The following is an 18,094-nucleotide window of genomic DNA, read 5'->3' as shown; positions in this document are numbered from 1 at the left end:
TCCTTTATGACTTTGACATCATCGTTTGAAAAACATAAAAAGCCCAGAAGGAGGTTTTGCTTTAACTGGACATACACATACACAAAAAAAAAAAAGAGAGTGATGCTCGGTCCCAGATTGTCACTGCAGGCCGAGGCTGGTGGACGCGGTCATGCGGAAAGGACGCTGCCATTCTGCCTTAACCTCTTGCAAGCAGGACAACCTCAGATATAATAACAAGTGTCTCTTCAGCTCTGGATGTGAGCATCGCCTATCATTAGATGGATCTATGAAGGACGATCTAATGAGCCCATCAAGCCCCTCTGATATGCATCGAGGACATAACGGGCAAAACTGTGTGCCTCCATCTGCCTCTGACACTCAAATCTGATCGATTCAGTCAGTATTTGCCCTTTTCATTATAGTCAGGCCTCTGGAGATGGGTCCAGTCTGTGCATCATGTTGTAGTGAGCTGGAGTGACACTAGGTGGCAGTAACGACCTGAACACTGCAGCTCTATGTTTGGGCCCAGTTGATATCTGCCATTGTTTGAGGGGAAAAATAATAATTTGAGAGCAAAATCAATACAAAATGATAGCGTAGTATGCTAGAGAACATAGTCATGTCAGAGGGAAACATACATTTAAGTTCATTAAAATCACAATCATGGGAAAAAACTCAAGTTGGCCTATGTAAATTCAGCTTTCAAGTGTCTTTTATATTTTCGGTGTGGAAGTAACCAAATCTGTTGTTAGGATATTAAGAGTTATGCTGACGTAAAAACTGTCTGACTGGACCACTCGACCCCCGTGACCTTACCTGACGGAGACAGGATGTGTGAGCAGAGGTATCCAGTAACATCAACATCAACCCAACACCTCTCACTCTCTCTCTCTCTCTCTCTCTGAACCATCCCTTTCATCTGCTGCCACTAGATCCTGTTTCCTGAGGTATTTGGAGTAACAGGAGAGTTGGTCTCCAGGTCAGTATTTAAGGCTTAAAAATATAGGTGGGCCCTGTTTTTAGTCCAGGACTTGGGAGTCACTTGAACGGTTGGTGACCTGTCCACCTGTGACCAGAACTTGGCAATCCTTAAACAGATTTTACAATGGCTGCCGTGTCACAAACGTTCTCATTTTACAGCTAAACCGTGCACTATAAGGTGATTCTGAAAACATTTGAGGAGAGAAATAGGCATTAACGTAACATAATAGTGATTCATATTTGATCAGCGCTGCCTAGTTTGACCATTTGGTCGGAGTTCACGAGTGATTGACAGCCGGCTCTCATAGAGAGCAGATCTCAGATCAGCTCTGACTGGTTGTTTTCCTCAAACACAGAGGCACATGATTTTTTTCAGGTTACCTGTTTCATGTTCTACTGTCACGATATAGCAACCGTTTTATAAAAATAATTTTTTTTAATCATTTTTGCCCCAATCTTGCCTACTTCAGCTTTAAAGTTCTTTCCATGAGGTGTTTGTATGATTTGTCTACTGTGGCCCATGCACACAGTACAGTAGATCCAACAGTATTACATATGTACAGTATTCTGTAGGTTTCATCAGGAGGATGAATAAAGGTTCAAAATTAACATCCACTAAATTAAACACAAGACATTGTGCTTGTGGGGGTGCATGTGTGCATGTGTGCATGTGTGTTTTGAGACAGATGGTTGAGTGCTGGTGGAAAACAAATTATTGGCGTCAGGTCAAAGGGAGACCGGGGAGAGTATGTTGGTCTCCATACGCCACTCCATCACTGCCCTGAATCATCCGTTAGCCATGCTCCATTGCAGCACTGTGTTTGGACAGGACGGTGCTGTCTGCTCACCATGTCTGTAACCCACTACATGACCTTTACTGTGTCCGGTCTGAGCAGTACCACAACATGAGCTGCTGGTGCAAACAAGGTCGCTGTTTGGTCTCTCCAGCAGAGCCCAACAACAAGTCACAGACAGTCCTGCACACACTGCTGCTGAATTTTATACAGCCTTTTAGATATAAATCTACTTACAGCGAAGGAATTCACTTGACCTTAACCTTTCTTCCTTTCTTAAATGAGATTACAAGGCCACTGAGACGAGCTAAAGAGAAATATGTGAGCTTAAAGATGAAAACAGACGGTGTTTGAGTTGGGCAAGGATGCAAACTATTCATGGCTCAACTGTTTAAGGGAAATATTTTAATGGACACACTTTTTTCTTCATTTTCCTCTTTTGAGCTAGCTTGGTGGCAGAGTTGCTAAATCCTTGCCTGACTTGCACCACAGTGGTTAAACTGTCATCAGCGGGGGAAAAACAGTGGCCCCCATTACGTAACGCACACCTTTAACCAGGCCAGTCACACACAGATGGAATGACAGTTTGTGTTTTTGAAAAGAGGAATTTACTGAAACTGTTGAATGTGTGTATTAGACCCAGAGGAATCCCGTAAACCCATACTTATGAAAACATGTACCTGGAGGGTGATACTCTGACAAATATTATTGGAATTATAATGAGCAGGAGCTCAATGATTTTTACACTGTGTATTTAGATGACGCAATGTCACAAAAGACGGACACGAACGTTAGATATGGACAATTTACAAGGCAATACATGAACTCAAATTCATGACTAATAACCCATCAATTAATGCTTAGGGCTGATCACATTACGTCACACACAATGATTGACATTAATGAAGTGATGAGACCTTCAAGAACCGCATCACTTCCCTGTGAGGCAGAGGACTCTTTGGAAAGACCTACAGCAGACACCACGTGTTAAATAGGTTGCATCACTGCTGTGTTATGTCAGTCACATCTGATCTCTTTGTATGTGCGACTGTGTGTGTTTTTTTACAGAGGACGCTCTGGTGTCATGTCTGTCCCAGTAATGAGAACCTCTGGTCTAACACCTGTATTGAGCTGCCGAGGAACCAAACAACAGCCACTGTTGCCGCTGTGAGGCTGAGGTTTCGTGTGTGTAGGCGTGTGATCCACTGTGATTATACCCTCACAGTCACAGCAGACAGCACGCCATCCTTAATGCTTTTCTCAGAAACACTTCACACTGACCCCCCCCCACCTCCCTCCCGTGGGCCCACTCAGTTAACACAATAAACCCTCCTTTTCATTCTACGCCATCAATTGCTCACTATGAATCAAACACAATGACTCACTTGAGCTTCCATCACAACACGTGCAAAGACTCTCTCGCTCTCTTTCCCATTGTGTCTCTTAAAGTTCAGGCTCAAGCTCTGTCGAAGCACCGAGGCATGTTGTTAAAATGTCACCTTAACATTGAGGAAGGAGGTTGTGGTCAAGGGTATTGAATCCCTGAGCGCCAATTGCTCAATGCTTCAACAACAAGCCCGACTGGCACCCACGTAAACGCATGTTATGCAACAGCTCACACCTGTAAATGCACGTCTGGCGGGCCAATGATTGTTCTGCGAGGGTGTTACTCAAAATTTGTTATTCGTCGGCCAATGGAAACTTATGTTGTCAATGTCTTAATGACTCAGTGTGAGAGAACTGGCACGTCATCTAAATAACTACAGCACCAAGCCCACTTTCCTGCTCTATAAAAATCCACTGTCTGACTTCCTCTGAATCGCTGATCCGACTGGAGTGGCAGCTGTGAAAATCGACTCTGATGGTCAACATTTCCTCATTTTCCACGTCTGTCCTGATTCTGCAATCACACTGTTTCTCTCATCTCTTTTGTTTTTGTTCTGCGATGCCAATGTCCCCCTCCTCCCCGTTTCCTGTTGCATAATATTATGTAATTCCATCTGAATAAAACAGTGGAAATCCTGAACTGCCAAGAATTCTGGGATTGTACTTTAAACTACTGTATGATGTCAGCTATTTTTTCACTCATTTCTCCGTCTGATTATGTCTCTCATTTGTTATTCATCATTTTTATTTTCTAACAGCTGAAAATGCGTTATTTTTCGGAGAAATTGCATGCATGCTACAGTGTAGTTGCCGTCTGAGAGAACTATGTTAGGAATCTGTTTTGCAGTCTTTAAAGGGATAGTTCGGGTGCTTTGAAGTGGGGTTGTATGAGGTACTTATCCATAGGCAGTGTATTACCTACAGTAGATGATGGTCGGCATGCCTCTAGTTTGGAGAAGCAGACAGGAGTCACCGCACGGAAGCAATGTACTGCTGTGGAGTGGAGCAGCAGCAAAATGTATTTTAGCCACCTAAAAGAAAGGCTATGCTCTCGCCAAAGCAACCAGACCCCATTAAAAAAACATTTTACCTTGCAGAACACGGGAGTTGTTTGTCTACCGCTGCCTCGATCGGTTAGGTTGTTTATAGTGTTGTGTGACTTTGGTTTATTTGTTAGGTTGTTAGTTGCTACCGGGGTAGTAAATATTCTTCCTGGGGTCCACACATAAGAACGCAACACAAACATATAACATACATGAACACTCAACAACACAACCCACATATGTCTCACCAAAACCCCCGATTCCCCTAATACAATTCAATTCAATTTATTTTTATATAGCGTCAAATCATAATAGAAGTTACCCCGAGACCCTTTTTATATAGAGCAGGTCTAGACTGTACTCTATAGTTTAGAGACCCAACAAGAGATCCCCCATGAGCATTGCATTGTTATGCGCTGTGGCCATGGTAGAAAGAAGATAGTAAAGAAAGTTAGTTTGGATTCACCAAATCAAGGCAGCGGTAGATCGGCAATCCCTGTCTGGTGGCTTTGGCAAGAGCATAGATAGATACAACGGCTTCATTTCCCCGCTGCAAAGGGCTGCCTCAAAGAAAGGCAAATCAATGACAATATTCTAGATATAGTGTACACTTAAACTGATATTGATTTATTTAAGTGAGCCTTTCTTTTAGGTGGCTAAAATATGTTTTGCTGCCAGCCGCGTCCACAGCAGTACATCGATTTGCTTACGTGCTGTCACTCGTGTCTGTTTCTCCAAACTGGGGGCGTGCTGACCGTCATCTACTGTAGATAACACACTGACTATGGATAAGTACCTCAATCAACCCCACTTCAAAACACCCAAACTATCCCTTTAATACCCACAAAAGGGCCCCAAGATAGAGCTGAAGGGTCACAATCAAGACTTGAGAGATAAGAAAGAAAAGGAATATTACTACTATATTACTGTATGTTTTTTTTTTCCTACTTCTCTTTACTTTTATATGTACTGATATGAATGTAGCTACAACAGGAGGCCCAGTATTGTAGAAACCAAAGAAAAGCATTGTGCTCAAAGAAGATCCCTATAACACACTGTAAGAACCATCATCATTAGTGTATTCTTAGCTCAAGCTATGCATGTTGAGCACTTTAGCAGACTAACATTGAGTCCTGGCTCCCAGTAGAGCTACTGCAGCATATAGAGAGACCGCCTGGGGAAGAGGCTGTTCTCTTTTCACAGGTTGTCCAAGTCATTATGTTACATAAGGAAAAACACACCACGGTGGTAAAAACACTGACGAATACTGGTGACTTTCCCTGGGCCATAAAACGGACAGGTTAACTAGGCAGCGGTTTGATGTTGTGGAACCAAACACAGATGTGCGCTGCGAGCTGCACTTCAGGGTGAACTGGTTGGTATTTATATGAAATATGTTGTCACAGAGAAGGCAGTCACAGCATGTTGATTAAGGAAAAAGACTAATTAAAAGGACAATGGAGAGGAACTGCTACCAGCTCATTAAGACCAGAGTTAATGTTTTCTGTACACTTACAATGGATACTCTTGGTGTTGGACTCCAGCGGTGACGTTTCTGCTTTTTGCCCTCTCTGTCCAGCACAGACCAAGTCCCAGACGTATCACATGGAGACAGTTGGTCACAGGTGGGCCACATGCCTCCTGTAAAGAGAGAAGAAAGCCTGAGGGGATGGTTTTCCTTATAAAAAAGATTTAGTTTCCACTATAATGTGTCCAGTCAAATAAAAATCCATGGCTTTTATGCTTAGCCTTTTAAGCCATGTTTTGCTAGCGGCGTGGCTCTAGGGGGGTGGCGATGTCGCTCCATCTGTTTGTCGGTCGAACAATCAGTCCACCACTTTGGTCCAGACTGAAATATTTCAACAACTACTGGCTGGGTTGCTATTAAATGTTATACAGACATTCATGATCGCCAGAAGATGAAGCCTACTGACTCTTTCCTGTAGCGCCACCATGAGGTTGACATTTTTGTTGTTTTTTTTAGTGAAATGTCTCAACAACCATTACATCTATTGTCATTAAAAGCGGTACAGATACCCATGGTGTCCAGAGAAGGAATCCTAATGACTTTGGTGAGCACCTGACTGTTCTTGTAGAGCCACCAGCAGGTCAAAGTTTTTATTTGTACAGTGAAATATCTTAACATCTACTTAATGAATTGGCACAAAATGTTGTCCAGACATTCATGGTTCCCAGACGATGATCCCTGTAGTGCCACCATGAGGTTGACATTTATGTTCCTGAGTGAAATGCTGAATGGATTGACATGAACATTTGGTACGGACATTCATGTTCTGTGGCACATTGCATTCTGGGATTGTTAGCAGAAAGTAGTTTACATGCCATGGACACAGTGGGCTACCTCTGGGTCTGAAAAGTGAAGCCAATGTGGAAATGCCTTAAACTTGCATTCTTTCTAATAGCCAGCAGGGGGCGACTCCTCTGGTTGCAAAAAGAAGTCTGATTGTATAGAAGTCTATGAGAAAATGATCCTACTTCTCACTTGATTTATTACCTCAGTAAACATTGTAAACATGAGTTTATGGTCTCAATCGCTAGTTTCAAGTCTTCTTCAATACAGCATGATGTTCATTTAGTAAATTATGGACCCATTTAATGTCAAATAGACCATAAAGCAGGGGATGCTACTACGTCCACTTCTTATATACTGTCTATGCTTGGACACAGTAACGACAGAGTAACCACACTATGTCTCCATTCCTAGCCAGACTGCCAGCTCCTCCTCCCGTAGAGACGATAGATGAGTACCAGTGTGCTCCCAGGTTGCCTTGCTGTTGTGCCTGGTTGGCAAATGGTGACTTCAGATTCCCTAATCACCTACACGATCGCCCTGGAGCCCAAATTTCACTCAGTGCCCAGGTCATAAAGTGAGTTTGCGGTTAATCACATGGTGGTTTAATAGTAAAACAATCAGTTACGGAGGAAGTAAACAGCTCTGCAGCTGACAGCCAGCACACACATAGAGAGATGCTGTCCAGTCAAAACAACCTGCAGAGACACAGTGAAAGAATTCTCTCCAGGAAAAAACAAACATCAGATTGTGTATTTTTCCACTGATACTGTGTGATTTTCACATTGCTTGTCGCTTTCAGCTCACCTCACCTCAACACCACTAAAAACAAGACACACATGGACCTTTGCACACACACTCCACACCCCCCTGGCTATTTCCCTCCCTGTCACACTCCTCGTCCCCTCCCACTCTCTGACAGTTAACTGTATAAATATCCTACTCTCAGCATAGCTGAGATTCAGACACTGACCTGCATTGACCAGGGATACTCAGGTGGGAAGAGACCAGCTAAAGAAGGAAAGAAAAAATACAAATCAAGTGGAGACTGAAAAGAGGAGGATAAGAACAGTTTCATACCTGCAAACATTTCCTCGAACTAGAAGATCACCTACTCAGTCTGACCCTGCAGGATGTGGCTCCAGGTGTCTCTCCTCTGTCTGTCCTGTTTAACTCTGCCCATCCGAAGCCAGGCCCAAGACCGAGCCTCCCTCCGCCGCTCCAACGACCACGCCGGGCGCTGCCACTACACCTTCACCGTGGCCAGCCCGGAGGAGTCCAGCTGCTCCGGGGGGGGCATGAAACCAGAGATGGACGGAGTCTCGTCCCGACTCACCCTGCTGGAGGCTTTGGTCAGCCGTCTGATAGCAGGAGTGGATGGAGACGCCGCGACTGGGGTGAGGGCTAACGGCGAAGAGGGTCTCCAGGAAGCTTACTCCCAGGTAACGAGGGAGAGAAACCAGCTGCAGCAGGACAAGGAGCGTCTGAACGGGCAGGTCCAGGAGCTGCAGAGGAGGCTGGCCGAGCTGAGTCAAGAGGCAGAGAGCCTCAAGCAGATACCCTGCGAGCAGACGCAAACCTCAGGGGGGACACAGCGTGGAAACAGACCTGCCAGTGGTACGTACATCAGTGAGCAAACGGAAAACACACTAATTTGAATGGGAACTCTTTCAATTACAAGTTCTTTTCTGTGTTGATGCTTTTTTGTTTTTTTGATAAATGTATTTGTGGTTGACTGTGGCTATGAAAAGTCTCCCGGGGCAACAGGTCAGGTTGCAGTTAGCCGTCCCAGGTTGAGTAAGGGGATTGGAATTTACAACGCAGACTCTTCTTTCTATGTCACTCATGCGTGTCTTGTTTATGTGCGTGTGATCATTTTCGCATGTGAGCAATGGCAGGGTTATAGGGGGACCCTGCAGGGCTTAGACTTTGATGTTGACTGTGTGTTGGGATAATTGTTTAACTGCAGATTACTTCTAATATATACATCAATTGTTATTTTTTTCTCATGTTCTACTCATTTTGCCTTCTTACACATATTTCTCCTTCTTTCCCAGACCCTGCATATGATCTTGGGAATGGTGCATACCAGGAGATGAAGGCTGAGGTTACGGAGGTTCCAGCATCCCGCCTCATTCCTGAAGGAAATCAGAACTTCACAGGTAAAGTTTGGGTTTTACTGATGCCGATGTAGCTGCTCAAATCGGCCTGGTAATGGAGTGTTGGTGCAAATTAATGTCATAGAAAGCATTGTGAATATATAACAAATATCTTTTTTTCCTCCAGGCTGTGGAGAGCTGCAATCAGTGGGTGATCCCGTGTTGCACAAGAAGGCTGACAGCATCACAGGGAAGTATGGAGTGTGGCTGCAGGATCCCGAGCCTCAGGGCCCTCATTACACTAACAAGACCGTGTGGCGTATCGACACAGTTGGTAAAGACGTCCGTCAGCTCTTTGCATACGAAGACATGGATCAATTATCCCAAGGCTTCCCCATGAAGGTCCTGGTCCTGCCGGAGCCCATGGAGAGCACAGGGGCAACCATGTACCGCGGCTCCCTTTACTACCAGCGCAAACGGAGTCGCACCCTGATCCGTTACGACCTGTCCTCCGAGAGCCTGGCGTCACGCCGAGAGCTGCCTCACGCCGGCTTCCACGGCCAACACCCGTACTCCTGGGGCGGCTACACCGACATCGACCTGGCGGCGGACGAACAGGGCCTGTGGGCAATCTACAGCACGAGCAAGGCGAAGGGCGCAATCGTGATTTGCCAGCTGAACCCCGAAAGCCTGGAGGTGAAGAGGAGCTGGGAGACCAACATCAGGAAGAACACAGTGGCTAACGCTTTCATGGTGTGTGGACGCCTGTACACGGTGGCCAGCTACACTGCACCCAACACCACCATCAACTACGTGTTCGACACGGCCACCGGCGTGGGGCAGGCCATTGCCGTGCCCTTCAAGAACAAGTACCGTTACAACAGCATGGTGGACTACAACCACGGCCAGAGGAAGCTGTACGCTTGGGACAACTTCCACATGGTCACCTATGACATCAGACTGGGCAGAGCCAGCCAAGGCAGCAGCTAAAGACGATACATACTACTGTTTACAGGACTGTGCTGTTGCAAGAGCAAACATATAATCATTTGCATTGTACAATCTGTGTGTTTTTGAATCATTTAAATCTATTTTTTTCTATCACTATTGTAAATAAGATTTATTATGGCAACAAAAATATATTCATAAAGCAGATTAACGTAGCTAGAGCCCTTGTGATGATCTCATTACAAACAGTAATCATGATTTAAAGTTGTTGAATATTTTTGTTATCTGTATATAAATGTTGACTGTTATTTAAGTTCTCAATAAAAAACAAAAATACGCACTTGCTTGTTTGTGTCATACTTTGCCAATTTATAGTGGCTAATGAAAAAATGCAAAGCTTCATCAGCCTCATATGCAAAGCCTCCATACAGTGTACCAAGGCGCATTGTATGGAGGGACAAGTTTATTTGGTAGATATCAAAATTTCTCCAAACATTGTTTCTCCTTGCTCATCATCTTACGTAATGCATTTACTATACTTAGTTTAACTGATGAATGAATTAAGTGTTTCATAAAATATGCACATGCAAGTCCTAAAAAACATGCATGTAATTCCTAAAAAAATACACTCATATAAAATAATGCCCATATAAGAAAAGATAACAAATAGTCAATATGATTAAGTTAAATATGTAAGTAATGATTTGGTATTGTGATTAAGTTATATTATAAGTAATTAATTGGTATTCTGGATTAATAACACATTTATAGTTTGATAAGGATAATTATATCAGTAATTCATTTATATTTCTGTATGACAGAGATAAAAGGTAATAATTATAGTAGAACATTTTAGGAAAAATGAATTAGAGTATATGTATGGCTCAATAAGGAAGCTGGTTAATAATTAATAATTGACTTATGGAGAAGGGATGGGATTAAATACGTTTTTTACTTCTTCTCACTCATTTTCGAGTATGCAAATCAAGGCATCAAGTGTTTGACAATTTCTTTTTCTTATGCTTTTGATTGTATGTAAATACTACCTCTTTCTGGCTGTCCACTTGTTGACATGATCATTCTCTTTTTCTTTATTTTTTTGTATTCTACATGTTCGAAAAATAAATTTTAAAATGAAATGAAATGAATGAAAATATGCCAACTGATGAGACTGGCTTTACAACAATCATAGCCTAATATTTGCATCACTCTGTGACTGTAGTCCTATTGCATGCAAGTATAGGCTATGTATGAAATGTGTCAAATATGTATGAAATGTATGCTTTATTGAAATCACTTTATGAGAAAGGTTCCATAGAAAATAGGTTTGTTATGAAATATGGTCTCAATTGGCTACATGAGGGCACCAAATACAGCATTTGTATCTAACAATATCTGCTAAATACAAGATATATAGAACTAAACACATGTGAGCTACTGAACTGGAGGCTTCACATGAAGTGACCAAGACTGTCACTGGCCTTTAATGCTAAATGTTTTCACCAAAACATGACAAAGCTTGATTTATGTGGAAGATTTACTTACCTACATATTCAGATTCATCCACAGGCTGCGACATTAAACAAAACGTGCTCCTCCAGAAGGTCATGAACTTCAGTGGGCATCATCAAGGAGCCAATTAATCACCATGGCAACAACACCCACTTGCAGTGCAACCAGAGCTAGCGAGCTTTTAGTATAGGCCAACTAGTAACTTTCATACAATAAGGAAAAAAGTTGCTAACTTAGCACAAACTATACAACATTCACCACATTACAGTTTCTATAGCGTAACAGCTAACTGAACAGTCCACTTGTACTGTACTTACGGACTGGAAGTTATCAAAGTAAACTTTAGCTAACCAGAACTTCCAGTTGTCTATGCATACAATTTTTTTTTTCAATAAACTTTATTTCAAATGTGTAAACAATTCAAAGAACAATTAAATCAACATATTGGTAAACAATACATATAAAGAAAATAAAGGGATAAATGAAAACAAACAAACATAAAAAGAAAACATGCCAGGGGTTAATACAAATAAATAAATAATAGTAACTTAAGTGAAAACATTAAAATGGGAGCAAAAACTCACCGTTTTGCTAGCCTTTTTGTTTTGTTTGCAGAAGATATTGTCTTAATATATAGTTCCATTTCTTTCTTGAAAACATTAAAGTGAGGTTTAACTCTCGCAAATTTGCATTTATGATTGTAAAACTTTGCGACAATGATAATGAGATTAATTAGAAAAATATTCTCTCTCATATATTGTGTTGAACCTTAAAAAAACTATAAAAAAACAAACATTTTCCAGTAGGTCAAAGTCACAGATAATATTTTCCAAGATAAATCTACAAATATCTTGCCACAGTTTATGAGTATGTGTATATTTACAGAACAGATGGACAATAGTTTCAGGATGGGAATCACACAAGGCACAGCTTAAATCAATATCATTTTTTACCTAACCTATGGATACAATTGGTAACACGATAAGGTCCTTTCATGACGACCAACTGCTACATGACGCGGGACGCCGTAGGCCTAGGCCTATTGTTGATGGGAGGTTTTTCTTCAACATGTGTGAAATCTCACCCTCTGTTAACTACTGAAAGATAGTTGCTAAGTTTGTATTTGGTTTTGTATTTCTTGTTTAATGTACTAATGCAGGATCCTCTTTGGACCATACAAACCAACACTTCACCTGCATTGTGGCAGACTGTGAGCAATTTGTGCCCCTGTACCTGAGACACATGTCCAGTCTGTGTCCTCACCTAACACCCAATATATACAGTACTCAAACTCCTGAACCTGCAGCATATAGCTACAGGCCCCCATGTTGCCATTTGCAACTCTATTCCTGTTATCCACTGCCCTCTGTGGACAACAGTTTGCATCTGCATCAAGCATACACACCTACCAGCTCCAGTGACGTTCTACTTCTATAATGCTCCTGCCTAAACTGGTTTCAAAGTTTAAAAGCAAAACCAGATAAAATCCCCACATATTTGTATGTAGTTTGGAAATTATAATAGCATGTTAAAGATGTTAAAGAGCTCAGGAAGTTCAACCTACCTCAGGAGCTGCTGATCCAGTTCTGCACTGCAAGACTGTTCTCTGCACGTCCATCAGAATGTGGTTTGTGCTGGCCAGCAAACAGGACAGGAACAGATTACAACGGACAGTCAGGACTGCAGAGAAAATCATTGGTGCTAACCTGCCCTCCATTCAGGACTTATACATCTTCAGAGTCAGGAAACGAGCAGCAAGCATCGCTGCAGACCCCTCACATCATGGACACAACCTGCTCCAGCTTCTCCACCTCTGGTCGGCGTTACAGAGCAGTGTACGTAAAAAACAACCAGACACAAGAACAGTTTCTTCCCGCAGGCCGTCATTCTGATGAACATCAGTTAAATGACACTGTATATTTGATATTTTATCATTTAAATATACATTGGGGTTTTTTTCATAACATGTACACATTGTCAAATAGGCCTATAAACCTACTGAATATACTGTAAACTGTGACATGTATACATGTATATACTGTACATATTCACCTGTATATAGAGCAACCTGTTACATAGTCATTGAATATTTATTCCAGCGTATTTGCACTCACTTGTTGTTTACTATTTACAGAAACAGTTGTTCCTTGTTGTATTGTTTACATACTTTTTATGTATATCTATATTATTTCACCTATACTGGTAGGTACGTAACATATTTATGTTTGTCCTTGTTTTCTGTGTGTGTACAATGAGAGAAAATATAACAGGAGTCAGTTCCTGGTATGTGTACTCATACCTGGTCGATAAAACTGATTCTGATTGTGAAGATGGTGGTTGGCAGCACAGTTTAACAACACTGTAATAAGAGGAGATGTATTATAATGACAGTCAGGAGACTCTGCAGCAGCTGATGGAAACTTGGCGGAGTGTGAGTTGACTTCCACCCACCAGTGTTCACACAAATACAGTGAACCCACTGTGGATTGTTTCAGCTCAATACAAAACCACATACCCGTCATGCGCCATTGTGCCACCATATACTGATGAGAACCTCTCACTTTAGCAGGAAGCAGTGTGCCACCGTCATTCTCACATTAAACTTTCATACTCGGCCACAAACATACACAATGAATGGTCTGTAAATGGCACGCAGTTTACTTTAATTGGCTTTTTATAAAAAAAAAAGGCTCTGATTAAATTCAGCTTTGGTTTCCGCATTGTAAGATTAAGTCCATGCATCATCAACACCACTGTGCAAACAAGCTGCATGTGCATCTTAATAATGTGATATGCTTTAACCTGTCAGTGACTACCCAGCCAGCCATTTCAATATGTCCACTCAAACACAAATACACATAAAAACGGATATAGATAAACAAAATATAAGTATACAAAGTAATTTTTATATAATCCAATAAATAATAAAGATAACAGCAAGGGATTTCTGAATTGCACACACTCACGCTACACATTTTCCCCATATACAGGCTGACCATAGACTGGATATAAAGATGGACAACATGACAGCTCCCCAAAAGTGAAGCCAGAACATCTGGATCGCCCCCTGGTGGCTGGTTGCAGTATAGGTCATAGACCCCGCCCCCTCCATGTTAGCAGATAGGACATGGGCCAAACTTAAAAGTCAAAGTACACGTCAAATAATTTTTCCCAAAGATGGTTTCCGTCATTTTCGGTAGTTCTTACACTGATGTATGTTCAAGTGTTCATTTTTCTGATAAGTTTGGTTTTAATTAGTTATTTGGTGCTATAAAAAGGGGGTGAGACGTCATGATTGACAGCTGTGAGTCTCTCTCGCTGACAAGCTACGGCCGTGCTCGGCTCGCGATTGGTTCGGGCGGGTGACCTCGATAACGCATCGCTACCACCTGATCACTACTGAGCAGACTATGGCTCCAAATGACGTCAAGATCTCAAGATGGCAGCTCTCGTATCCGGAATATTTTGGCTTCACTTGACACACACACAGATGTGTCATCCATCTTTATATATAGTCTATGAGGCTGACACACACAGTTCCACCGAACCTAATGTTTCCAATCGGCCAGCCAGAGTCCATCATAAGCCCTGTTGAGGCTCTCTGTCAGCCGCATGTGCAGCAGGTCCTGCAGGCAGTCCCAGTTCACCCACAACCTTTCCACTAGACTATACTGGCAGTAACCCATAGCCAAGCCAAAGCCCACATCTGTCACATAGTGTCTGGCGAGCAGCAGCCGGGACAGGCTCGCCAGAGCGGCCCAACCCACCACTAGGACCCGCATGGACGTCGTGTCCGCCAGCCGGGCTAGGAGGAACCGGGCACACATGGCCGCCCGTGTGGCGTGGCCCGAGGGGAAGGAGTAACGCTCCACGAAGAAGGCGGAGAGGATGTCGGAGCGGTTCTGTGCAGGCCTACGACGTTTGACCAGAGTCTTCACAACTCTGACCAGCAGCAGGTCCAACAGCAGAGCTGAGAGGAAGAAAGAGAGCGAAGCAACAAAGGTTTCAGTTTGAAGTACAGGCTGAAAACTCTCCTCATCCTCATTTCCCCTCACAGCAATTGCATTATTTAACCACTAATATCACAAGTTACTACTTATAAACATTTATAATGACTGTCTCAGGTACCAAACTCTAATTAAGTATATTTAAGTTAATGAAGAACTCTGTATATGTGACTTTGGACAAGAGTAGTAAAACAAATGTAAATGCTAATTGAATTGGACTTAAAATTCTCTATGAAATTAAATAATAAAATGAAAATGACCTTTGACCTCAATAATATCTGTTTTCCAAAACACTGTGGCATCCTATAGGCTGCTATATTATGTGCCAAAAATAGATCTGGTATCCCACCCACAGCACAATACGGTAGCTATAACTGACTTCATCTCAAAGATGTCAGTGAACATATATAACCTACACATGCAAATAAAGCATCAACCATGTCACGTGCACGTCTCAGTAGCCACTGATGTCAGCTGCAGAGGCTCAAAGGAGAAAACTTTCCATGGCTGAGCTGATGCATAAACAGACTGTAGCTCTATACTAACTCATTATTTGACACTTGGGTGGACTGATGCGGCTTGTGCCTGTTATTTGTGCTATTTCAATATAGCCATCAACATTATTCAACTCAACAAAAGCACTTATGACTACCAAAAGCTTCACTTTGGAGTTGGCACATATGTGCGTAATGACGCATGGAGTTTACCCAGAGCTAATGGAGGTGATAGTTTTAAGGAGCTGAATAAAGCATAAATGAATTCATAATTGGTTTGTAGGAATCCAAACCAATAGAAACACTTCTTTTTTTTGGAATATTTTATTTTCAAAACTTTTTTAGATAACCAAATATACAAAACATATAAAACACAAAGTCACACAAACATGGCTCCAAATTCCCTCCCTATCTCACCCACATACAAACTGAAAAAGAACCATACTCAAAAGGAGTATAGGCTAGTTAACGATCAATTGAATTAAGAAGGATATAGAAAAAAGACATTAAATACAAAAATAAAGAAATCATAAATAACGAGATGCAGTGTCCTGACTTATTCAGATTAGGTTAAATAGGGTTGCCAAATCTTCAGAAAGGTGTTGTAGTCCTTTCTGAGGGTATATGTGATCTTTTCAAGTGGAATGCAGCTGTTAATTTCCAGAAGCCATCTAGATATGAGGAGATGGGAATCAGACTTCCATATTGCTATACACTTCCTGGCGATACATAGGGCTATTTCTAAAAACTTTTTTGGAAAGTTTTTTAAAGGTGTACTAATGACTGTGAAATTCCCTAATAAGCAAATTTGAGGATCCAATGGGAAGATAAATCTTGTCATAATGTAAAGAAGAAGTCCTGCCAAAAGATGTTAAGTTTTGTACATGACCAGGTGCAATGCAAAAATGAGCCCTCCTCTATACCAATAGAACCCTTCTTGAGACATTCTAAATTCTAAATTCCAAAATCTAAACCAAATCGACACACTTTCTCTCACCCAGAGCCAGATTGAGCATGATCTCCTGCTCCTCCTCACTGGCTCCCCGGAGCAGAGTGTACACGGTGCCGGTGAGCCAGGTGATGAAGTGACCGGAGAACTCCAGCAGCCTCACTAAGGGTCTTATTCCTCCCCACGGAGACTCCTCACAGGCGCACACTCCGAGCTGCTTGGACAGCCACAGGTCTATCGCCAGCAGAAACCGGAGCGTTATGGTGAACATCGGCTGGCTCAGCCTGACGGAGAAATGCTCCGGTTGAGCTCCGGAGGAGAAGTTAGAACAGCTGGAGCTCCGGCGGCGGACATGGCTCTCAGAGGAGGAGGATGATAATAATGATGCCCGGTTTCCACACGAGACTCCACGGCAACTATTCCGTCTGGACGTCTGTGAGGACATTTTTCGTTTGAGAAAAGTGTCCACAGTGATCATTACCCTCCCCTCTATATCCACCACCTGTGACCAGTTGACACTTTAATCCTGCAGTAAACTACTGGGGAGTCCGGATACAAGGGGTTCAAATCTGACCAGTACAGAACTGGACTCCTGGTCACGTGGCTATACAGAATCCTTCCAATTAACATGCAATTAAACTGGAGTTTTAAATGTTTCTCTTTTTGAATTTCTCAAACAAATGTCTGTATAAATGTTGTCAATTTTCATGATTAAATTGCTTAACAATACATGAGCACATGCTCGTGGAGAAGTGTTTGCAGAGCTGCGTTTTTTTTGTTGTTGCTCAAAGTCTTTTTATTGGTACTCTGTACATAATCCAATAAATAATTGTATAAACAAATTATATCCCCCCCCATCCCTATAATAATATTACTGCACCATTAAATAAGCAGAGTTAATTTAATAAACAATTACATTGATACATATATATATATATATGAATTAAATCCGATAGCAACATAAATTAAACATATACCAAACAAAACAAAAAAATAAATTAAAAAAATTAAAATTAAAAAAGAATTTAAAAAAAGTAAGGAAAGGACCAAAAGAAAACCAGAAAAATAAATAAATTAAAAATAATAATAATAATAAAAAAAACTAAGTGTAAGTTGTGAATTATATGTAATATGGGGTCAGCAGTTTAAAACTTCAATATCAATTGTATCCATTTTTTCTATATAGACTAAAAAAGGGTCTCCATATAGCATAACATTTCTGAGCACACCCTCTCGTAGTATAGCGAATCTTCTCCAACATCAAATGATGTATGAGATCTTTAAACCACATCCTAAAGGGTTGGAGGATACTTCTCCTTCCATTTAAGAAGTATAAGTCGTCTAGCTAAGAGAGATGCAAAAGCTATCATATCCTTTGCCTGGTGACTAAGATGCATGTCTTGTGGTGCTACTCCAAATACTGCAGTAATAGCAGAAGGTTCTATGGGTATTTCCAAAACACCTGAAAAGGTTTTAAATATTGACTGCCAGAAACTATTTAGTTTTGGACAAGACCAGAGCTGCACTTTAATAAAATGATGTAAATCCTTTGCAGGAATCCGGGATATACTCGTGCGTAAATTGGTCA

At 41.8% G+C, this 18,094-nt stretch overlaps 2 protein-coding genes across 2 annotated transcripts; one reads left to right on the top strand and one right to left on the bottom strand.

The window, feature by feature from the left end:
• Positions 1 to 7,469: 7,469 nt before the first annotated feature.
• LOC119497884 (myocilin-like) lies at positions 7,470 to 9,884 on the top strand. Its single transcript, XM_037786308.1, has 3 exons — positions 7,470 to 8,114; positions 8,555 to 8,659; positions 8,784 to 9,884. The coding sequence occupies exons 1-3, from the start codon at positions 7,631 to 7,633 to the stop codon at positions 9,584 to 9,586; spliced, it is 1,392 nt and encodes a 463-aa protein (XP_037642236.1). The 5' UTR covers positions 7,470 to 7,630; the 3' UTR covers positions 9,587 to 9,884.
• A 3,828-nt stretch (positions 9,885 to 13,712) lies between these two features.
• LOC119498022 (phospholipid phosphatase 6-like) lies at positions 13,713 to 17,384 on the bottom strand. The gene is made up of 2 exons (XM_037786488.1): positions 16,555 to 17,384; positions 13,713 to 15,026 (listed from the first exon to the last, which is right to left on the bottom strand). The coding sequence occupies exons 1-2, from the start codon at positions 16,982 to 16,984 to the stop codon at positions 14,605 to 14,607; spliced, it is 852 nt and encodes a 283-aa protein (XP_037642416.1). The 5' UTR covers positions 16,985 to 17,384; the 3' UTR covers positions 13,713 to 14,604.
• Between the last annotated feature and the right edge of the window lie 710 nt (positions 17,385 to 18,094).

The sequence above is a fragment of the Sebastes umbrosus genome, chromosome 12 (assembly GCF_015220745.1).
Source record: "Sebastes umbrosus isolate fSebUmb1 chromosome 12, fSebUmb1.pri, whole genome shotgun sequence".
Lineage (NCBI taxonomy): Eukaryota > Metazoa > Chordata > Actinopteri > Perciformes > Sebastidae > Sebastes > Sebastes umbrosus.
The sequence above is the reverse complement of the archived record's forward strand: the minus strand, read 5'-3'. Positions and strand labels throughout refer to the sequence as shown.